The sequence below is a fragment of the Cydia amplana genome, chromosome 2 (genome assembly GCF_948474715.1).
Source record: "Cydia amplana chromosome 2, ilCydAmpl1.1, whole genome shotgun sequence".
Classification (NCBI taxonomy): domain Eukaryota; kingdom Metazoa; phylum Arthropoda; class Insecta; order Lepidoptera; family Tortricidae; genus Cydia; species Cydia amplana.
This window is the reverse complement of record NC_086070.1, coordinates 9,249,305-9,273,318: the sequence shown is the minus strand read 5'-3', so window position 1 is coordinate 9,273,318 and position 24,014 is coordinate 9,249,305. Positions and strand designations below refer to the sequence as shown.

At 38.1% G+C, this 24,014-nt stretch overlaps 1 protein-coding gene and 1 non-coding gene across 3 annotated transcripts; one reads left to right on the top strand and one right to left on the bottom strand.

Moving 5' to 3' along the window:
* Window positions 1–4,985: 4,985 nt before the first annotated feature.
* On the bottom strand, window positions 4,986–23,235 carry LOC134657388 (peroxidase-like). Of its 2 annotated transcripts, none has more exons than XM_063512934.1 (13): window positions 22,910–23,235; window positions 19,468–19,577; window positions 19,089–19,389; window positions 18,546–18,783; window positions 18,273–18,435; window positions 16,467–16,663; window positions 13,124–13,316; window positions 11,994–12,191; window positions 11,092–11,369; window positions 8,723–8,878; window positions 8,058–8,178; window positions 5,961–6,141; window positions 4,986–5,144 (listed from the first exon to the last, which is right to left on the bottom strand). In XM_063512934.1, the coding sequence occupies exons 1-13, from the start codon at window positions 23,029–23,031 to the stop codon at window positions 5,015–5,017; spliced, it is 2,388 nt and encodes a 795-aa protein (XP_063369004.1). In that variant the 5' UTR covers window positions 23,032–23,235; the 3' UTR covers window positions 4,986–5,014. The 2 variants fall into 2 exon arrangements, with proteins under 2 accessions (XP_063369004.1, XP_063369012.1); XM_063512942.1 differs by lacking the exon at window positions 22,910–23,235 and adding an exon at window positions 19,750–19,790.
* Window positions 5,673–5,745, top strand: Trnad-auc (transfer RNA aspartic acid (anticodon AUC)). The gene has a single exon. It is a non-coding gene; the product is annotated as a tRNA-Asp (tRNA).
* Window positions 23,236–24,014: the final 779 nt, after the last annotated feature.

The following is a 24,014-nucleotide window of genomic DNA, read 5'->3' as shown; positions in this document are numbered from 1 at the left end:
GTCATGGTTGTTTTCTATGTACCTATTTAACTATTTGTGTATTTTATATATCGTTGTCTGAGTACCCACAACACAAGCTTTCTTGAGACTACAGTGGGGCTTAGTCAATTTGTGTGAATATGTCCTATTATGTATTATGATGTTATCTTGTTATTATTATGCTACTAAATAAAGCTGGAAAATATTTTGTGTGAATAAATGTTTTAATGTATACTTGTATAGGTATGCACATTCATTGATTTTGTTTGCTCAAACTAAAATGGTTGAATTGAAAACACCTTTTTGTGGGAACTGTGGTGTGTTGGGCTACAGATATTTTAAGAGAAAAAGAAGATTTTGATTTATGACACTGATTATTATGTTAAGACTTAGTGGTTAAGTAATAAAAACGTTAATTTTTGAAACTTAAAACAGCCGTTTTATTAATCCATTAAAAATGTCCTTAACTTCGCATATAACGCTAAAAAACATAATAAAATACGTGACTTGATGATTTTATTGGTATTGCACCAATCCGGCCGGTTCCGGCCGGATTCAAAACCAGACCGGATTGCAATCCCTACGCACATAGTCTGGAGGGGGCTTTAGACTCAAACGACTGGAGTCATTTAACTCGTTAAGTACCTAAGTACTTACCAACTGTAGAAACAAAAGGAGATAACCTTTTATGTATAAGTATTTATTTACTGAAAATTAATAAACACCCATTCATTAACGTGTATAATAAGTAGGTATTTACTTTATTTGTGATTTATTACTTTGAAATAAAATACTTGTATATAGCTATCATTTTACTAGGTATTTACTTACCTACTTATGTAAGTAGGTAGGTACTTGTCAGAAATTAAGTACATTATTAGTAACTCGCGAGTCACTGTTTAGGCCAAATGGAAAAGATACCTATAACAGTTTTTTTATACGCAGAGTGATTAGAATTAGACCAAGCTAAGTCGGAAGCGATTCTGATAGCCCAGATTGTGAGTGGTACTTAAATGTCTGTAGGTACATTTAAATGGAGTTGTTCACACGACAGATGAAACGATAACGGTAATGGTCCTGTCGTGGCTTAGTATATTTAATTAAACGGAGGAGTTGACATATAGGACGGTGCGAATAAAATACCAATAAAACCGGACAAGTGCGAGTTGGACTCGCCCACCGAGGGTTCCGTACTGTTTTTTAGTATTTGTTGTTACAGCGGCAACAGAAATACGTCATCTGTGAAAATTTTAACTGTCTAACTATCACGGTTCATGAGATACAGCCTGATGACAGACAGACAGATGGACCGAGTAGTCTTTGGAGTAGGGTCCCGTTTTTACGCTTTGGGTACGGAACCCAAAAAAAGGGCAAGTTGTGTATAATAGATAAAGCATCGACGCCAGTTGCGACATCTGTTGTGGAGTTGCCGAACTTCGATTTGTGTAGCTTGGCTCTTGACGCTAGAAGAGTGCTTACTCCATACATCAGTTTTGGTACCAAAAAGACTATTATTTTTATAGGCGACATCTAGCATCGAGTAGCGGAATTATCAGTTCTGCTACTTGACAATAGATGTAGCACCGACCGGAAAATAGTCTTTTTGGTACCAAAACTGATGTATGGAGTGAACAATCTATGTATTTTTTTCTCTATAATGCAACTATCTTGAAAAGTAAAAAGGTTCATGTAATTTCATCTAAATCGGTATCAGCAAATCAAATCTGACAATATACCGATAGCAGCGCCACCTACCGGGTCCAATTGGTTTTTCAAGGCATCAATGTATAGGTACTAAAACCTTCTCCAGAATGTAACAAACACTTTTCTGAAAACCGCATCAAAATCGGTTCAGCCAAACACAAGATAAGCGATTATCTTGTGTTTGGCTGAACCGATCCTACCTATATAGGTATAATATGAATTATCTCAGATGATTTTTTCGGGCTCGGGCCCTAGTCTATTAAACAAAAGGTATTGTTTCCTTTATACTTACACCTGTTTACTGCTAATAGACCCTACTTAAGTAACGGGAACGAACCCGTTTAAAAAGCAAATTTATCATTATATTTATATGGTTCCAATTCATGAAATAACCCATTTGGAGATAACACGTTTTGTTATCGCCAAAGAAAAGACCACCCTGATTGTTCTCAGAATGAGCTGTCACATAAATTTGAACCTAATACTATCACGATAGTTGCTTTTTAAACGACATGGTTACTTTGGCACGTGCTGAAGACCGTTCTTAAAAGAAACAAAGGCTTTTGTTAGATTAGTGCTCGAACCCGAAAAAATCATCTGAGATAATTCATACTATACTGGTCATACTGAGAACCTCCTTTTTTTTTCATGCTATTGTTACTGACAAAACTTGTTTGCCAGACTATAGCTAGTATAGTCGTACAAGACGAAAACAAACGAACAGGTATAGGAAACGAAATTTTAATTAACTTTATAAAAGAAACATAATACAATAAAATTATACAATAGGTAGCAACCTTGGTTACAAAAAACAGATATATGGAGTTGACGTAAAATATAGGTACTTGGGAGTAAATTGTGAGAAGAACAAGGTAAAGCAATAGTTAAAATAATATTACAATACTCGTAATAAGTCGACACTGGCAATACAATACAACAAAGCAGAATGGGAATCACCAATTTGCGGATTTGTGCTTTTATTTTGTGGAAGTATTAACCCCTCGGGCGGCTTCCCGCAAACATTACTAAGTTAACAAAGTTAACTGGGTAGAAAAACAAACAATTTCTTTGGAAGCTTGCGTTTATACAATGTTTTATCAACAAAATATCATACTGACTTGCAATTCGTCTATGAACAGTGTTACTTGAACATCTAAAACTTCTGAGAGTTCATTAAATGTGTTTCAAAGTTTTTATATATTATGTCTTCTAACTGCGGCAACACATAACAGGCTAGGTAAATAGTTTGCGGTACACGGTTAAATCTATTCATCACCATCATTTAGTAGGTACTGTTTATAATAAAATAGATCCTTCACAATGCACTTCACACAACTGTAGCCTAATGTGCACGTGCTGCATCTGCATCTACCGTACATCTTTGAATTTAAATAGATTTAAATAGTTGATTTAAATCTATTTAAATTCAAAATGTACATCTAAAATTTAATTTACATTGATATGAACTAGTGTGATCAGTGTCTCACCAATGCTTACTTTATTTCATTTCTTCACTATTTCCCCAACCTCCGTCTCATCCATTTAACACCTTAAACTATTTAAGTCTTCTATTCAGACTCGCCCTAAATCTTAGTCGGAACAGACGACAGCGCTAGACTTGGAAATGCAAGCTAAGATTCAGGCGTCTGGATTATATCCTAAATTGAAATTCGATAAACGCAATGAATTGCATTCCAGTCTTTGGCATTGAGAGCCTACCGAGGCCGTCAGTTAAAAATAAAAAATAGAATTTTCGATGTCAATCAATTCAACTGTAAAGCAACAATGTGTGCATTTTTATATTACGCTAACTATGCTCGGATTATTTTGATGGAATGACAATAACTTATGACTTTGATGAGTATTAATCTTAATGAAATACGGAGAGCCGTAGTAATATTAATTATTATTTCAGCACTGCGCAAAGCGCACTACAGTATACGCTTCTGCGTAGTGTAGATATAATGTGTACTACCTAACTATTTAAAACAGTTAACAAAGTTGTCCGGTATTCAAATATAATTTAAAGCATTGTCGTTTTAGAAACTAAATAGGTTTTTGACAATTTTAAACGGCTTCCTAGACCTTTTAACATATGGGTCTAATGTAGGAAGCCACTCGTCGGCGGGCAACCGCGGCCCGCGACTATCACAGCCGCTGCACTAGGGGTAGGACCTGGCACTGACTTGTTCCTAGACAGGTAATGTATGCACAAATACTGTATGTCTCTACTGGAACTTTCCTTACTGCGATTTGAAACAAAATTTGGACTATACTCACTTTCAAAACATTAAAATATCTCGTAATTTAATTTTAGCCTAATTATGATACATTTTTTACGCTTAGATATCTACGACACGAAAATTGTATGACTATAAAACAACCCAAGATAATTAAATTATAAAATAACTGTTTAAGGCAGACACGTTACGTAAATACTAATAAATAGGCATCGCATGGGCACAAAGGACGACGTGACGAATTGAGAACTTTGATAACATGATAACCAACGATGTTTGTCAACAGACTCTCTTCATTTGTGGGTTGCGCAGTTGCGCATAGACTTGATTCTCGATACGTTAAGTACTACAAGTAGAGATGCCACGAATATTCGGCAACTATTCGGTATTCGGCCACTTTGCCGAATATTCGGTATTCGGCCGAATGTTGCCTACTATTCGGCCGAATACTGAATATCGGTTGCAGCTACTTAAAAAGAAAAATTGCACGATAAAAATAACTAAAAACTATGTAGGTATATTTAGAATGTGTTCTTGGAAAGTTGTTAAATACGAAGACCCTTTTTTGAGCATTTGTTGATTTTAAAACATTGTATTTTTATCATGAGCCTGTTTTGTTTGACTCTATTCATTAATGCTGTTCAACAAAAATATATCTTAGCTAACGTCATCTAACTTGGAGGATACAACTAAACGGAGTAGCCATTAACAGGCTTTCCCCTCTGTCGAAAATAGGCGGCCAACGGTCATACACAATGTATGGACTGACGTTTATCTGACATGGCTATTTTTACGTTACGCATACATTTGACGTTCCCCTCCCCCGCAAAAATCGGCAGACTGTTTTGTACAGAAAATTACAGACATGGCGTCTCCGTTTGATTATATCCTCCAAGTCATCTAACGTTGACCTTCTTTTCATAATAATTGTAACTCAAAATGTTCGCATGTCATGCCGAATATTCGGTCGCCGAATATTCGGTATTAGGCCGAGAGAGGGGCCGAATATTCGGTATTCGGTATTCGGCCAAAACCACTATTCGGGGCATCTCTAACTACAAGCCCCTCGTGACGTCATCGGCCTCGTGCAGCTAGTGCGCGCGGTCGGCCACGCGCGTCCTGAGCCACTTGGTGGTGCGCGACAGCAGGTCCGGCTGCCCAGCCTCCTGCCAAGCCTCCAGGTTCACCTTCTTGATCTCGTCGCAAGGAACTTTAGGGTTGCTGAAAATAAAACCAACGTTATTAATAATGGTCTTCAATTTGAATCAGTGTTTTGCAACTTTACCGTGTTTTGGTGGGACGGATCCGTGAAATAACAAACAATTAAGCCGTCGTATGCCGGAGCGCGGATCCGCGTACGAGTAAAATATTAGAAAAAAATAATCACGGCACACGAGAGGTTAATAATGATCAAATGATTGTGAAATTAAAATATGTAGGTACTCCTACGCTTAAATAGGTTACATTATAATTTATAGGACACACGTTTCGGTGGTGGTATGAAGGGGAATGCAATCGGGACAACTCTTGGGCAACTGGTTGCTTTCTATAGCATAAAATCTTATCAAGAATATTCAGTCCAATAAATATTCAGTTCAGTCAATAGTATGGGTAGCGCATCGTAACTGGTGAATTTCCAATATGACTTGGAACTCCGGTAGCCGTTCAAGAAGTGTAACGCTCTTACGGTAGATGTCGCTCGGGTCCCCTTGACCCATATGGTGGAAAGATTTGCTGGCTATGGATGAGGTCTTGGTGGCTCAGATGGCAGAGCGCTGGAGTATCGATCCAGAGGCCGTGAGTTCAAGTCTCACCCAAGACAGTTATTTCCACTTTTAAATTTATTCTAAGCTTAACACGTGGAGCGCCCTACCAAGACACGTGTGCCGGTAACTAGTATAGGAGTTCCATACTACGGTAATTCTGGGGCGCTCCACGGGTTAATAGCATCGATCGCAGACGTTTCTGCTTGTTAAAAATTAAAAAATATTCAGTCCTTCAAATAAATCAAAGGTTGTTGTTTTTATTAGCGTTTACCTGGGGGAGCTAGTCTGGAAGACGTCCCTCTGCACGGCGGTAAGGCCCCCGTTGTCGCACAGCAGCCGGGCCAGCGAGGCGCGCCTCAGCTCCGCCAGCTGCCGCTTGCTGAAACTGCCGGCCTCATCGGTGTGCGAGTAGAAGTAGCGATCGCCGTAACGGGTGCGCCACAGTTGCTCCTCTGTAAAATATAAACGATAGCGTTAAGGATGCGTCACTTTAACAGTAATAGGCTACATGACTAATTTTTTTTTTATGGTATCAATCGATCGGGTTTGTTTTTAGGATCAAATGTCTATATGGGACCCATTGCATTAAAGTAACACAAAAGTCAGAAATTGTAGTCAAAGTCCGACAGTCGCACTTCACTCGCGAAACGCCCTATACAAAACGGCCAGAGGCCGTGACGTCATCGCCCATCTTATAGTATGGACAAAACAAGAAAATTGCGTTTTTGTCGGTGAAATATTGCGTTTATGTATATAGTTGCTATACAATATTTTTTTGGATGAAATGTAAGGAATCGAATGGTACCCTTACTTTATCGTTTTTGGAAGTTAAAAAAAACTTAAATTTTGAAACTCCTGTAATTTTGTAATTTTTCAATATTTTATTTTAATATCCACATTATTGTGATAAATTGCTCGTTTGCTATCTATTTTACTAGATTTTGTTATAAAATTCAACACGTGTCATCATCCCTATTAAAGACTTCCTAAAGGAAGACAAAATTAAAAAGTTCCAATGATTCTGTTACAGAAAAATATACACATAAAGACGATCAAAGGTAATGTGCCTCCTCTGTCCCGTTGCCAATGAAGGGTTAAGGGCAGACATAGACATTGTAGAAAAATATAACTTATAGGATTGCAGTAGGCCCGAATGTTTAGGGGGTATAATAAAGTTTATTAGGTAGCAAGAGGCAGAAGCTAAAATTTTGAAAGTAGGCTACCACGAACTTGATTATTGTGCTGAACTTGCTGTACATTGTCCAGATGTTATAAGTAATACAAATATTTTACAACAAACGACAAACATTTGAACAGCCAGCTCAAACATACCAGCATTGTATGTAATTGTTCCATTAAAACACTGCCTTCCATTTAAGCTGTGTTTTGTCGCCGCGCAAACAATAAAGGGTTTTGTTGTACACAAATCACACAATGCCATTGTTTCGCGATAACCATATATTATAAAGTCAGTTAACCTGAACAATTTTCAAGGTGACTATGTTGCTTTCACGCCACAATTAGTTATTTTTATGAATTAGTCTACCTTAATGACCTTAGCATTATGAGAACCGGTTTCAAAACTTTTAAATGAGTAAATATATTCAATTCAATTAATTCAATTATTTATTTAAATCGAATCCATAATTGATCCATAATTGATATAAGTACCTATTTGGAGAAAATAAAAATTTACAACAAGAATCTTGTTCATTCTGAACAACTTTATTTTGTTCTTTAGAGCCAAAGAGTCCCTAATACAACTTCCAAGAAAGAGAAAAGTTACAGACTCAGTTAGCTTGCTTGCAAATCGAATTTATTTATTTTTTAACATATCAATGTGGCGCCTCAGTATAATCACTATAGTAAAATTATAGTAAAAATTATCATCGACATGCACTGTGTACCTATTTTGAGGATTTATATTATTATTAATTATTTTGATAATAGTATATTGCTCACGGGCGGGATTAGAGCGCAGACAGACACATAAAATGTGTATTTTATTGCAGTATTTTATTTTTTAATCATAAATTAGGCATTTCCTCAACTCTTTTTTCAACAACTTTATTGGACATCTAAAAAAGAAAACACGCAAGACTCACGGACTGGCATTATGTCGGCTGGTTATGGCGTATATCGCTAACTCGTCTCATATTGTTATTCCCTCTTATTGCAGACACTGCTCAAGTGCACTGTCACACACCGTGGTTTTTGAGCCATTTACTTAGGGTTCTAGCTAAATTGGACATTTCATGGAGTAAGTATTAAGCGACCAATTTAACTAGGACCCCAAATGGATCAACAATCGCGATACGTGATGGTACGTCTCACTGCCGTGCCCTCTTGCTTATATAAAAAAACTTACTGATAAGGCACGTGAAGGTTGGTCCGAAGGAAGAGCCGGGCAGAGGAGTTTCGGCCATGGCGCCCACGACCAAATCCACGTCGCCGGGGTGCTCGTACACTTCCATTAGCTTGTCAACCACCTGCCAACACGTAGTCATTATTATATCACCCGTATACATTAGAATTTATAGGATATAAGCTGGTTTTTAACAAGCTTTTATTAGGTCGACCTGTAACTATGTAATGGAATCTAAGGTAACTAATTTAACCATCTTCCAAGGATCGTAGCGTCATGAAAATTGGCAGCTGTATGTAGTTCTGATGACAATACAATAATATGGTACTGTCGAACTGATCTGATGATGGAGACAGGAGGTGACCATAGGAACTCTCGACCTGTATGTAACTTCCAAGGATCGTAGCGTCATGAAAATTGGCAGCTGTATGTAGTTCTGATGACAATACAATAATATGGTACTGTCGAACTGATCTGATGATGGAGACAGGAGGTGGCCATAGGAACTCTGTGATGAAACAACGCAACCTAATTGTGTCAGGGGTTTTTAGAATTGTCTCGATGAGTATTAGTTGTCTGTCGACAGTACAGTCAGCGATAAAAGCTTGTACCAAAAATTAAATTTTTACCAAAAACTTATTATATGAATAAAAGTAAGTAAGACTGACCTCCTGCGGGATGAGATCGGTGAAGTGGTGAAAGGTGGTGGCGGGCGGCAGGCCGCAGAGCGCGCGGTAGCCCGCGTAGCCTGGCAGCCCGTGGTCGCGGCCGCGCTGCACGTCCAGCGCCAGCGCGTCCAGCCCGCCCAGCCAGCCGTGTCGCACCTGCACAAGTATTCAACTATTACTGCACCATAGAGAAAAAAATACATAGAGTGCTCACTCCATACATCAGTTTTAGTACCAAAAAGACTATTAGCATCTAGCATCGAGTAGCGGAACTATCAGTACTGCTACTTGACAATAGATGAAGCACCGACAGGAAAGTCTTATGCTGTTGAGATAAGACTTTCCGGTCGGTGCTACATCTATTGTCAAGTAGCAGTACTGATAGTTCCGCTACTCGATGCTAGATGTAGACACTGAAATTAATAGTCTGAACTGATGTATGGAGTGAGCACTCTTGTCTTTATTTCTCTATGACTGCACTCATGTTGTTATACAGGTGATGATGTTACAATGTCAAATGAACGTCAACCATATAAGGGCATAGGAATTGATACGCTTTCGTGAAAAACCCGAACGCACATTTTGTTTCGTTAACGTAAGTGATTCTGTTCAACGTGCCGTTTCCATTTTCGTGACAAATTATTTTAATTACGCGCTGAGGTAAATTGAATTGTAAATTCCAGTAAAACTGATGATTCGTTGCATTACCTACCAAAAGTTTCAAGTTCAATAAACATCATCAAATTGAACGTTGACAAAATGATACTAAGTAGTCAAACTATTTAGTTACATCCTCGTATGTGCCCGTAGGCATGTTTAATAAAGAATATAAATCGTAAACATTTAATAGAAATGAATAACAATAGATATCAATGTGATATCAATGGAGGCGTGCAGTAAATTACGGAGGTATTCATAAAACCACTCTACAATCAGTTCACTAAACATGACATCACTATTGTATTTAGAATTGTAAATAATTGGTCATTCTTATTAGCGCATAAGAAACAAATATTTTTCCCTTACACAACTTTGAGAACAAATCAAATTATTTTATTAAATATTTTGATTCTTAATGTACTACAGTCGCTATCAAATATATCGGAGCGGGCAAGGTCTTAACACCAATTATCAAGACTTTAAGTCAACCCCGGTATAGGTACATCTAGTTATCTGATGGCGATTAGAACTAAATATTGATGAGCATGAAAACATCGGTAGGTAGGTTCATCAATATGTTCTTAAAACCAAGATAGACAAAGATAATTCAAAGCTACCCGTTCACTGATTCAAAGGAATATAATACGTACGTATGTGACGTATACGTATTGGTTTATCTGTAATGTTGTGTAAACGTATTTATAAATAAATAAAATAAAATAAAATAAAATAAAATAATAATGACAGAAATCGTATATCGACGCGAACATGTGTCAACGTCACGAGTAAACAGCGTGACTGCCAAGGTTGCAGACCACACGGAAAAGTAGACAACAGCTTACTCATTCATTTTACTTTAAACACGTTGTCGTTTGTCAGTTTTATACTAAGTATGTAGGTGTTTACTAGAGTCAGACCGAGAAAAGTCTGCAGCGATTTTGATAGCCCACGCAGTGCAAGTGTCATTTTAAACGTCAAACTTCTATGAATTTATGACCGGTAAATAACACTTGCACTGCGTGGGCTATCAAAATCGCTGCAGACTTTTCTTGGTCTAACTCTAGTAGGCAATTTTTAAAGACATATTGTGCTTTCCGTTAATGCATAGGTAAATGGACAAATCGGTCAGATTCAGTGTTATATTGGTAACTTAATAGGGATGATGACACATGTTGAATTTTATAACAAAATCTAGTAAAATAGATAGCAAACGAGCAATTTATCACAATAATGTGGATATTAAAATAAAATATTGAAAAATTACAAAATTACAGAACCTGAAAGTTTCAAAATTTAAGTTTTTTTTAACTTCCAAAAACGATAAAAGTAAGGGTACCATTCGATTCCTTACATTTCATCCAAAAAAATATTGTATAGCAACTATATACATAAACGCAATATTTCACCGACAAAAACGCAATTTTCTTGTTTTGTCCATACTACAAGATGGGCGATGACGTCACGGCCTCTGGCCGTTTTGTATAGGGCGTTTCGCGAGTGAAGTGCGACTGTCGGACTTTGACTACAATTTCTGACTTTTGTGTTACTTTAATGCAATGGGTCCCATATAGACATTTGATCCTAAAATCAAACCCGATCGATTGATACCATAAAAAAAAATTAGTCATATAGCCTATTCTAAGTATGTAGTTTTAAATGATTATAATAAAAAGCTGGTAGTAGCTACAATAGTGAGATAATCAACTCACATCATCATCGTAGTTCAAGTCCATCCCCTGGCTCTTCTGCGCGGCCATGCCCTTCAGGATCTTCTCCAGATTGCCGGGCACGATGGTGGGCTTGAAGAAGGTGTCCTTGAGGCGGTGTGACGAGAGGTCCTCGTTGGTGTCAACCAGCTCGATGTCCTGGTCGAGCATGGTGTGCACGAAGTGGAAGGCGGCCGTGGCGAACGAGTTGCTCACGGTGGGGTTCACGTCGGAGTTGTAGCCCGTGTCGTAGCTCTCGTACAACTCGTCGAATGCTTTACCTGATGAAAAATTGTTGAATTAGTTAAACTATGTGAATTTAAGTACATTGATTAGGTACCTACTTGACGCATATTATGGAAATTAGATGACTCAAATGGTCGACGAGTGGTCGGGCTAAAGGGACAACAAAAACGGACCGATAAATGTTGAGGCAACGAAGTCAAAGAGATATAAAACCTGCAAAATCTGCAGAGGCTGAAGAGCTGCACCTTAAACAGGATACACAAGGGTAACATAACAACTGTTATCGAACGACAAGATTCATATTTTTTCGCTGAACCACTACTTCCGCTGATCCTGTAAACGTATTTTAAAGTGATATACTTCTGCGAGTACGATGTGGGATGCTAGTTATGTATTTATGGTATAGCCGGTCAAACAATTTTTTCATTGAAAAAGGCGCGAAATTAAAATCTTCTTTGGGACTATTTTTAAATTTTCCGCTTTTTCTATTAACGGAAATGGCTTGACAGACTTTAGTTACCACTTAAGAATTATTGGCATGCGGCGAGTCTCGTGGAACATGCGGTCGGAGCTCCGGGCCGGGTTGAACGCGACCAGTTGTTTTGCACGGGACTACGATGAGTGTTGGGACTATTTGTAGTACCAGTAATAGTAGTTACCAATAAGGGCGGGTAGCCAGTGAGCGTAGGTGATGTGCTGCATCTCCGCGACCACGATGCGGCGCGCCTCGTGGAACAGGCGGTCGGAGCTCCAGGCCGGGTTGAGCGCCGCCAGCGCGCGCGCCACGCGGTTGTGCTCGCGCACCCACAGCGCGTACATACTCGTCAGCCATGGGTGCATGTTCACGCGGATGTCACCTGGACAACGCCTTTTGTTAATACATTCCAAGTTTTATAATAGGTAATTAATAATCTATGGTTAATATTTCAAATTATGTAAAAATGTTAATATCCAGAGATAATGAGAACCATTTTTGCGTTTCGAGAAGCGGTTGTTAACATGGTTTTAACTACCACCAGTAGCCTTCAACCAGATAATGACAATTGGTCTTTATTAGATATTATTTCAATAATTTAATCAGTGGATCATACAACATCAACACCTATCTTTAATTACTTACATAATAACTTTTGGTTGATATACTAGAGTGTAATATGAGAGTACTAAATAAAATACTAAGTAATGAATACCGATAACGTTAGCAAACATTTTGCGGACTTCCTTTAGAACAAGTTTCTTTGCCCGCGAGCTACCAGGTTCTGGGCAGTAGGATCAGGTCAACAGACCAATCCAACAAGGTGGCCACTGACGAGCCTTCCAACAGTCCAAATAGCGTGGCTGCACTCCAAAATCGGTCCGTGAATGTCAAAAACGTACAATGTTTTTTAAACGGCATCCTAATCGTGGATTTCCATTTGGATTGAAATCCAGCACGCCACTCCATTTGGACGTATCGGCGTGGCGACTTTGGACTGACCGTCAATGCAAGAAACGTACACCAAACGTGCGCTACGCCATCTGGACGCACTTCAAAGGCTCCGTGAATGTGCAAAACTACGTCCATTTTTATTCAGTCTGCATGGCGCTGCCACCAAGTAACGACACGACAACGAATTATGGTACGAAGTATGGACGTATGAAATTTATCGATCGTCAGTGTACTAAATAATTGGAGGCCGTCCATTTGTATGAACCCATTATAACGGCGTAACGGCATCCATTTGGAAGGCTCGTCAGTGGCCTGCTTTACGTAGACCTATTCAACTTAAAATGAGTTAAACCGACTCACCAGCTTTAAAGCAGGTATCGCCACGGCCGGGCACGAGACACTGCGCAGTAGGGTCAGCAGACAACGGCGGCAGGTTGGCACCAGGGCCCGAAGTCTTCAGCAGCCCCCCCTCCTTCTCACGGAGCGCCGCCGCCTCGCGGCCGTTCGTGCCGTACAGCTGGGAGCCGTCCATGAAATGCGTCGCTTGGTTCATCTGCGAATTATGGTTGGTCAAACCAATTTGTCAGTAAATAAAAACAAAAAAAAACTATACTCTTTCTTTTCTTTTGGGTGCTGGTACTAGTGTAAGACAGAGATGGTATGATTCTCTCTGTCTATGTTTGAAATGAGACAGTCCTTTGACAAACTACAATACTTCGTAATACTTTTATATAAGAGTGACGTAGATATACATTAACATCATAATATTATAATATTAACCATGAGTTTGATTTAAATTGTCTCCAGAAAAAACTAAACTTTATTCATTAAAGTCTGTCGAACCTATTTCAGTTAAAAATCTAACTAAACTATGGTGGTGTACATGCCTAATTGCCTATGTTATTTAATTTATGTTATACATATGTCAGCCATTTCATAATTCATCGTATTGATAATAATTATGTTCTGTCTCGTTACATTTTTAGGGTTCCGTACCCAAAGGGTAAAAACGGGACCCTATTACTAAGACTCCGCTGTCCGTCCGTCTGTCACCAGGCTGTATCTCACGAACCGTGATAGCTAGACAGTTGAAATTTTCACAGATGATGTATTTCTGTTGCCGCTATAACAACAAATACTAAAAACAGAATAAAATAAAGATTTAAGTGGGGCTCCCATACAACAAACGTGATTTTTGATCGAAGTTAAACCAACGTCGGGCGGGGTCAGTACTTGGATGGGTGACCGTTTTTTTGCTTGTTTTGCTCTATGTGTTGTTGATGGTGCGGAACCCTTCGTGCGCGAGTCCGACTCGCACTTGGCCGGTTTTTTTTTACAGGAAATGTAAGGTAGACTCGGACTAATGGCTCCTCTACACGATGGGCCAACGCCGGCCACTCCAAGGGACGCATTTATGCGTTAGAGGGAGCAAATGATATTGCTATCTCATTCTACCGCATGGCTGCGTCCCTTGGAGTGGCCGGCGTTGGCCCATCGTGTAGAGGAGCCATAAGAAAACTCTGCATGGCATTTGCAATGGCAATGATGGCAGTGAGACAATGTTATGAATGTTAATTTTTTATGAAAGTAATACCTATGACGTTTATAATGACACTCCCTCACATTGTTCTATTCAAATCGGTGCAAAGTTAGCTTGGACGGACTTGAATGCATAAAGAGCTCTGGCATAAACAAACCTATCAACCACAAATGAATGACTGTTCAACAACAAGGTCATTGTGATAACCAAAAAAAAAATACACCTATTGCATCGCGGAAATTTCCGATGTTTTCATAATATCAGTACTACATAATATGAGTACTTCTTTATCAAAACTAATAATGATTATGATTTAGCTTGATAGTGATAAGCCACGGCGGTCTACAAATCACACCTATCTCCGTAAAAACGTGGGCAGAATAGATATAGAGATTAGAGAAGGACATTTCCCAAACACTGTATAGGAATTGCAATAAAAGTAATGCGTTACTACTACTCTCATTCAATTGTGAATTTATTTCAAGCTAACATTTTTTTTACCGAATAATTAAACTAATTCAAACGAAGATCTCAAAAGTAGGTGAATGAACTGAACTGGTAATGTCATTCAGTGCTGAACTGAACGAAACTGTAACAAGGTTAGTACAGTCAGCGATTCAAGTCTTTAAAAAATTAAAACCAATTTTGTTTAATTACTTCAATAAGGTTCAAATTAACCTGTTATTGTTAAGCAGTCTAGTTTGCTTGTTTACGTATTCAGTTTTACCTTGAGCTCGAGTTGCATGGATTGCACCCGCTATTATGCAAGTAGCAAATAGGTACCTACGACGCTTCCAATTCCAACGTTTATACAATTGAACGACAAATACCTACGTAGATATAATGATAAACTGACCTCGTGTAAATACCTAGCTATCTACCTATATAGAGTTATAGACATTTATTACTATAAATAAAGGAATTAATTATCAATTTCATATTTTGAACCGATAGATACAGAGACTGAGACATGTCATAATTTAATTTCATAGACTACTTTTCTTGGAACTTCGGAATGGCTTCTCAATGTGGGATAAAACAAACAATGTTAAAAGTACTAACCTAAAGTAGGTACCTATCTAATATACATATAATAATGTTAACTGACAAGTATAAAGCATAATAATAAAGAAGTATAATTGTACTTTGAACATCAATAAATTTTTGATGAAGTTCTTAATCAAGCCAATGGAAGAGACCAAATATTATAAAATGTATTGGGGTTAATTATGTTTGCCGAGTTGCCGACATTAGCCGGTTATCGCACTGGATCCGATTCGCACGCCGCTCCGTTGTGCGAGCGAGATGTCGCTATAATACGTACGCGCATAGCGTTGTCTCGCTCAATCATCGGAGCGACGTGCGAATCACATCCAGTGTGATAACCGCCTTACCGATCAAGAACGCGGTGTTGAGTAATTTCCCGAGATTTTTTTTAACACAATGAATTGAACTGCCACACTCTTTATTAATAAAACATACCATTCAAAGACGTTTTAAGAAAACTTATATAATTTGGCATCGGAGTTTTTATTGCACGGTAACACGTTAGCGAGCTATGGATACGACATTAACAATAAAATTTAACTACTCATACATTTACCTATTTAATTAGTGCATTTAATTTTAATTCAAGGACAAGAACGTTGACGAGTTTAATAACAATCCTTTAATTTTTGCCTTTGTATATAAATATTACAAATAAGAATAATTAACTAATTAGAATATTGAAAACCGTAAATATTCTTTCTTGTCCTTCATTATAAAATTAAATCACGAATAAAATACATGAATGAGTATGAATACGAAAACAAGTTGAATGTTAACCCTTCGTATGTCTAAGCACTGATCAGTGCGAATAAATTTAAACCTATTGTAATTAAACAATGGATTTAAATTCATGCGCACTGAACAGTGCTTAGACATACGAAGGGTTAATGGCGACTCCATAACTCACAAACGTCTTACCGTGCGATAAAAAATCCGATCATCCGATGCCTAAAAATACCCACATTTTTGTTACGACCTTAGTCATTTAAATAAATGGTTTATTTTGAGAGTTGGAGTTATATATATGAAAAAGGCCATTGATATTGTATACTCCAATCCAAATGTGAGTTACTATTTATTATTAATGTACGTAATCTATGTAATGCAACTAACCTGTTCTGAAGCACCAAAACTGCAGTCTCCTCTGTAGGTTGTGGCCGATCGGGTATACTCCATGCAGGTTTGATATTCCTTTTTGTAGAAGAAATCCTCAAAAGGTACAGATATAGGCATGCAGCTCGGATGAAGGTAGCGAGGTGATAGCGCTGAGCCATCATTGTCACAGCAGCGGATCGCCTGATGGGTATGGACTAGAAACAATATTTGTTTAGGTACCCATTACATATATTAAAAAATAATTAATGTCTAACGTATAAAATCATAAAAGAATTAAATAATAGAAAATTTAAGTCTTTTTTTCATTTACATACGAGGGTTGTTTGAGAAGTAACCTGGTTTCATATCAAAAAATAATAATATTGCAAATGGTTTTATTTTATTTCTCTACGTAATCCCTCCGAAGTTCTACGCACTTGTCCCAACGAGTCTGCAACTTCTCTATGCCTTCACGGAAGTGCGTTTCTTCAAGGGCCTCGAAATACGCATTGACCTCCTCATCGGACTTAAAATTTCGCCCTAAGAGAAATGTTTTCAGTTTCGGGAAGAGGTGATAGTCCGACGAAGCCAAATCTGGTGAATAAGTAGGGTGTGGAAGAAGTTCCAATCGTAACTCCGACAATTTTTGTGCAGCGACACGACTTGAATGCACCGGAGCGTAGTCATGGTGAAAAATCACATTATTTTTTGCCAAACCTGGACGTTTTTCAGCTATTGCCGCCTGTAACTGATCCAAAAGTGATGTGTAGTATGCTCCAGTTATAGTTTTTCCCTTGGCCAGGTAGGCAATTAAAAGTATCCCTTTGCGTCCCAAAACACAGACGCCATCACCTTTCCAGCAGACGGAATGCATATGGCTTTCTTTGGAGTTGGCTCACCATGACCAGCCCATTGTTTCGACAGATGTTTCGTCTCCGGGATGTAGTGATGGATCCAGGTTCCATCCATAGTAACAAAACGGCGAATAAAATCTGTTGGATTTTTTTTAAACACCTGCAAATCTTCATCAGATGTTCACATGCGAATACGCATTTGTTCTGGAGTCAGTAATCGCGGCACTTACCTTACACAAAGCTTTTTCTTGTGCAAATCGTCGTGTAAAATAAAATGCACCCGCTCAGAAGAGATGTTTGTGGCTTCAGCTAATTCGCGTATTTTCAATCTTCGGTCGGCTAAAACTAAATCATGGATTTTATCGATGATTTCGGGTAAAAGTGCTGTTTTCGGGACTCCAGGGCGAGGTGCATCTTTAATGCATGTCCTGCCTCGCTTAAATTCATTTACGCAAAGTCAAATCGTTCCCTAGGAAGGACACGAACTACCCAACGTAGGTAAAATCCTTTTATGGATTTGTTTCACAGTTTTGCCTTCCAAAAAAAGAACTGAAAAACTCCACGAATTCCAATTTTCTCCATTTTCCCGCGTAACTCAGACCAGTTTTGTTTGAACTACTGTCAAATGTCAAATTCCTGCCAAAAATGACATTACGCCACATATTAAATATGTTTAATTACTAAACTAAATCAATACATACAGAGTTGACGCCAACGCCATCTATACGTAGGCGAAACAAGTTACTTCTCAAATTACCCTCGTACCTATTTATGTGATTAAAAATAGAATAAGTCCTACACAAGATCATCGTATTCATTACAAGATTCGTATAAAAACTAACTCGTAGGTATACTTAAAATAGGTTAAGCAACCAGGGTGATTGCCCGTAGCTAAATATAGACCTATCTAATCAAACTGAAAATTAAAAGGGACAAGAAATGTAACATAGCTTATACGTATAAAACTTACTTGTCTTCCTTACGGGAATGTGAACCAAGTCTTGGTAAATGAACTGACTCCAAATGGGCAAGGCAATGCTCTTTTTGTCATCAGGTCGATCTAAGTTACTGGTAAGTTTTGTGCTGACTAAACGGGCAGACGGCAATGGCTTATTGTTTGCAGAAGAGCGAGGCTGAAATCCAAAAAAGTTATTTAGAATAGGTAGATTGTTTTTAACTACATTGATCAGAGGTTGGTAAGTAGTAGGTACATCCTGGCTAGTTTGAGAGATTCTATACTAACCTCTTCGATGCCGTCAGCATATCTTGGGTGCAAGAGCCGCTTGTAGCCAGTTAGTGATTGGCCCCAGGAAGACCGCACAGGATTATTACACGAGCCATCGAAGGAGCGATAACGTGATGATAACTTGTTAGAACGGCACGCCAGCTTTTCGAGCGCGGCACACTCCGGCCCGTATTCACTATCACGCAAGTTCAAAGTACTAACATAACTTGCACACTCATCCTTAGCCAAACCGTATCTAAAATAAAAACAAATATTCATGATTCACTGTCTATTATAAAGTCAAAGCATTAACATTTGCTTTACCAAATTCTAATTAGGGTGACTGCTATAGTTATTGGCCACTCGTTACAAATCTGAAAGAAACAAGCCAATTGAAACATTATTAAGAATGGCAAATTACTATATACCTACTTGCCAATAACTATGGCAGTCACCCTAACTGTTGAGAAAGACTAAAACAAACAACAACTTAAACTACTTTTAAAACCAAACAAATTAACGCGTAAATCGAATGAGGAAAACCTTATATTACCGACTAACCTTGTGCATCGAGTTACAACCAGATTCTGTGACGCTTTTGTGATAATCATAGACGACTTTTCATAAAACATTGCGTCGTCAGACGGGAGACCTTGGATCATGAATCCCTTTCCTGGTGATCCTGCTCTCGGAGTGATCCCAGCAGCGTTAAGATTCTGTTCTAGCCTCTCCAACAATGAAACAGAAAATTTGCTAATACTGATAGACTTGTTGGTTTGGATTCCAGTTACAGGTGGAAGCCTTTTTAACATCTCTGCACTTGGAAATGGGAAGTCATACATTGGAGGCGGGTGAAGATTGTCTGAAAATAAATAAAACTTTGAAAATGCCAAAACCACATCTGAGCAGCAATTCTGATCTAAATAGGAGTGTTTCTTACCAGAATTCAATATTAAGTTAAGCGGGTAGGGAGCGACATGGCTCCCAAACGTTACTCCCGCCCACAGCACAACTCCCAGCATAACCACCTTGACCATTTCTTCCAGAATACTGAAACAATACAGAGAACCTCGGTTAATGAAGCAATATACGAAGGAAATAGTTATTAACTACAGTAGCTTTTAGCAGCATTGACCAATCGAAACATTAATCATGTTTATGCGCACATTTTAATTACAACTTATTTATGAGTTTCAATCAAACCTAGAATATGGCTACAAACCGGCAGATCAAATTAACGACCAACATTAATGAACCTCTAACGATAACTGTTAAGTTCGAAGTGAAACTGGCAAACAAGTGGGTAAACAGTTTATAAGAAGATATTCTGATATCAGGGGTGACGGCTAAGGGTATCGGCCTGACCTATGGTGACCGAAGAAGATATCTAGTGTTATTACGTTTTGTTTCTCTTATCAAGGAGCCAAGCCTCCGATGATGTAGGGACAAGCCCCCGGAACCTCTTACGCGAAGCAGACTTTGTTCACACTTAATAGGCGTCATCACTATTTGTCTGGCCGATTAGGTAACTGAATAGTATATAAACTATATTAAAGGGTTCCGTATCCACGTAATATCTAGATTGTGTATGTGGATATTATGTTTACGTAAGTCTTTTCAACAATGAAACTGTAACGGATCTCCATACAAAACAAAGAACATTATGACTGACCATTTAGGTACCTACTCATTATTTTTTTTATATTATTATACTCAGACTTCGGCCACAATGAGAATAATAAATAATATGAAATGTCATTCAATAATGCACCATGCCTACGATTAAAGAATAACCTTGTGATCCTAAATATAACTACTATTCACAAATATTATTCTTAATTAAGTAACATAATCATAACATATTCTTAAGTAAAAAAGTGGACGTATTTAATGAATCTTTCAGTACTTACATACCTCTTTCCGGAATTGAATTAAGGACCTCCAAAAGATAACTACATACTATCAATGTTTATCCACGTTTAAGGGGCCATGGCCGTTATTTATGTCTAATTAAGTTTCTAGATAGATCATTAACAAATAGGATACAATTTAGGTACCTTCGTAGACTAAACAAATATAGTACCTATATAACTATGTTATACATATATCTAACGCCAAGAAACGAACTGTCGTGTGATGAAGTACAAACTTAACCGCGGTTCTGGACAAAATGGTCTGAAGAAAATGATGCTATCGAACATCTTTATACCATGATATACGTTGGAGTATTTGTATTAGCGTGTTGTTGCCAATGTATAAAACCTGTTTTTTATTCAGGTTATTGAACTTTCTATTATACTTACGTTATTTCTTTGACTTCTTTGAGCTATTGATGAGAGAATTATCGCGGTGTTTATTTACCTTATAGGAAGTACTGAGTCAACTTTGGGAAATAACAAATGTAGGCCTTCATCCTTCAAGCAGTATTTTTAGCTATACGCTGTTTAAAATCATACTTGTATCAATGTACAATCATACTTTAAACAGCTGATCATTTCATTGTCCACAATGAGCATCGATAGAAGAGTTATAATTTGTGTGACTTGGAATGGAAGGCTACCGTACCGTCATTTTTGCAAAAAACTGTTTTCCACCATACATATGTAGTTGCAAACATTGCGCAGCTTAGCTATGATGGAAATGTAGCCTTCGATTGCAACCAGAAAAGCGCAAAGATGAGCAAGAGTATATAGGCCAGTCCAAAAAAATCATATTGTATGTGGGTACCATACCTTTCCCTTACAATTTTTTTTGCAGTTTTTATTTTACCGTTCTGTCGCCATGTATGATTTATGTATCCATGCCAAATTGCAGCTTTCTAGCACTAACGATCATAGAGCAAAGCCGCGGATAGACGGACATGGCGAAACTATAAGGGTTTCTAGGTGACTAGGAAACCCTAAAAACGGCCAAGTACAAGTCAGACTCACGTTCCCAAGGTTTCATACATAATTACATAGGTACATTCCACAATTTGGTATTATGTGGAACCCTGGTCATTAAATAAAACCCCCAAAAGTGGCCCATATGTTTAAAATTTATTTACGTTACATCATGTCCGTCTTTGGGTCACAGACTTACTTATGTGTACCAAATCTCAATTTAATGCGTCCAGTAGTTTCGGAGCAAAAGGCTGTAACAGACAGATAGACAGACGGACGCTCGAGTGATCCTATAACAAGAGCGCGCGCCCACAGAGCGGTCTGGAGTTCGGCGTTCCGCGTTCAGAGTTCTGCGTTCTTTGCAATGTAGGTAGCTCCTAACTATAACGCACACAGGAGGCGTTCAGTCCGCGGCGTTTTGTTATTATTTAGCGACATGTACGTACGATAGAATAAACAAAAATGGAACACAAGATTTTGGACGCCGATTTCGATTATATAGGAATTAAGACTAGGACATTTTGTAATTTTTGTGTCCAGGTATATTAGGTATAGCTGGTCAACCAAATCTTGTCAGTAAAAAAGGCGCGAAATTCAAATTTTCTATGGGACGATATCCCTTCGCGCCTTCATTTTTCTAATTTGCCGCCTTTTTCTACTGTGAAGATCTGGTTGACCAAGTATATATACGTACTACATACTAGGTTTAAAGCGGGATGTCTCTTGAACCGAAAGTGTTACTTTATAGTGCCAAGCATCAACCATAGACATACCTAATAGTGCAAAACTGCAAACTAAGTATAAATTCTTATCTTGGTCCTTCACTAAAACCCAATGGTAATTTTCGAAACTTTTGTACACGACTGTATAATGTAATAAAATGGAACGAATGAACGAATGACACTTTCACTCATTCTTTGAAGTATGTTTGAACTTTGAAGTCTTTGAACAGCTGTACTGTTATGTTATGTCATTCATGACATGTCATGTGAAGTGGTTTGATTTTTGCAACATTCCACTGTATTTATTTTCATTGATTTATATCTACATACCTAGTAAGTACTTACACCTACAGTTAAAATGACTGTTTATTTACCCAAATCTATTTATAATCAAGAAACGATAAATTACATACCTACTATTACCGTACACGGCGGGAAGTTGATAACGGGAAAAAATGGAAGAAACTTGAACCTTATGTAATTTAATTTAAAGTTCTAATTTCTTGAATCTCGAGTTATCAACTTCTTCCCGCCGTGTACCGAATAATAAATCACTATCCCTTAAAGTTTAGGGGACGACATCATAATATTATTATTGATTGATTACGATTAGGGCCTAAACGTAAACAATAACAATCAATAATAATATTATGATTTCGTTACCGTCTTATCGCGAAGCTTTCCACTTACTATTATATCCCATTTGACATACATTGCGTGGCATTACTTTACCTCACTATGATTTCAAAACTAATGTAAAATTATACATTCGACTTACGTGGAATGTTCCCCACACCCATCGCATTCAGACCGCCTTCTGGAACATTTCTCCGGAGACTTGGACTTGGTGGTTTCAGCGTTCAACATCGACTTTCCTTCAATGATCCGTTTAAACAACATAATAGCAGGAGCAGAATTTGTTGTTTACGACAATTATCACGTTTCACGCGAATGTTTAGTTGATTGAGCACTACAGCTGACGGGACTTGCTCAAAAGAACGATGTTCCATTAGATTGGCAATGGAGCCAATTTCACCTCTACTGCCAAACTTGCACTGAATTGACTGAATGGCAGCGGCAGCAATCGGCGAAGCAATGGAACAAACTCGAACTCGGTGCCCCGCGGCGCTGCGCAAGGCGAACGAGTCAGACGAGACGAGACTATGCCCCGCCCCGCCACTACCTCACTCCCCCACCAAAACATCGCCATGAAAGTTGAAACTCCATGCAAAGGTAACAAATGTAACAATGCCACAGCCACAGTGTAGAGAAATACGCTACAAACTTGCAGTATCTAAAAGACATTATTGTAACTTATTGTATTAGGTATGTTTACAAGTAATTAAAGTATAACATTTTACGATCTAAATTTATTATATTAATTGTTCAGTTCCCTCCTTGAAGTTTTGAACCCGTTTTATGAATGTAACCAGTACTTGAGTTATTATTTTAATCTGTTTAAAATTAGACTGTGGTAAGTATTTAGTCCTGAGTCTTTGTTACGGGCGGGGACGGCTTACCTATTATTTTTCACCTCAGCAGCTCGAACAAGGGTACTTTGCTACTTAAAAACAGTGAGCAAAATCGCATTTTGCTGAGTGAGACAAAATGAGCAAAATGCGATTTTGCTCACTGTTTTTAAGTAGCAAAGTACCCTTGTTCGAGCTGCTGATGTGAAAACTTAATTGTTGGTATATCTTAAGAAAACATGAGTGAATAGAGGTAAGTGATGAAGAAGGAATACATTTTTCGGGTTCTCTAATATGTTCTCACTGCTGAGGTGAAAAGTTTTGTGAACTACACGAGATCAAAGTTATTTACATCTCGTGCGCTTTTGAGTCCCTTACTACGCTCAAGATTCTAAATTAGATTCACGAGCGTAG

What these genes read in the sequence shown, in the direction of transcription:
- LOC134657388 (XM_063512934.1), bottom strand. Translation starts at nt 23,031, where the DNA reads ATGTTGTTTAAACGGATCATTGAAGGAAAGTCGATGTTGAACGCTGAA. An exon ending in GTTTTGGTGCTTCAGAACAG is followed by an intron (nt 13,317 to 16,466) that starts GTTAGTTGCATT and finishes CATAATTCGCAG; the next exon opens with ATGAACCAAGCGACGCATTT. An exon ending in AACCTTCACGTGCCTTATCA is followed by an intron (nt 6,142 to 8,057) that starts GTAAGTTTTTTT and finishes TATATTTTACAG; the next exon opens with AGGAGCAACTGTGGCGCACC.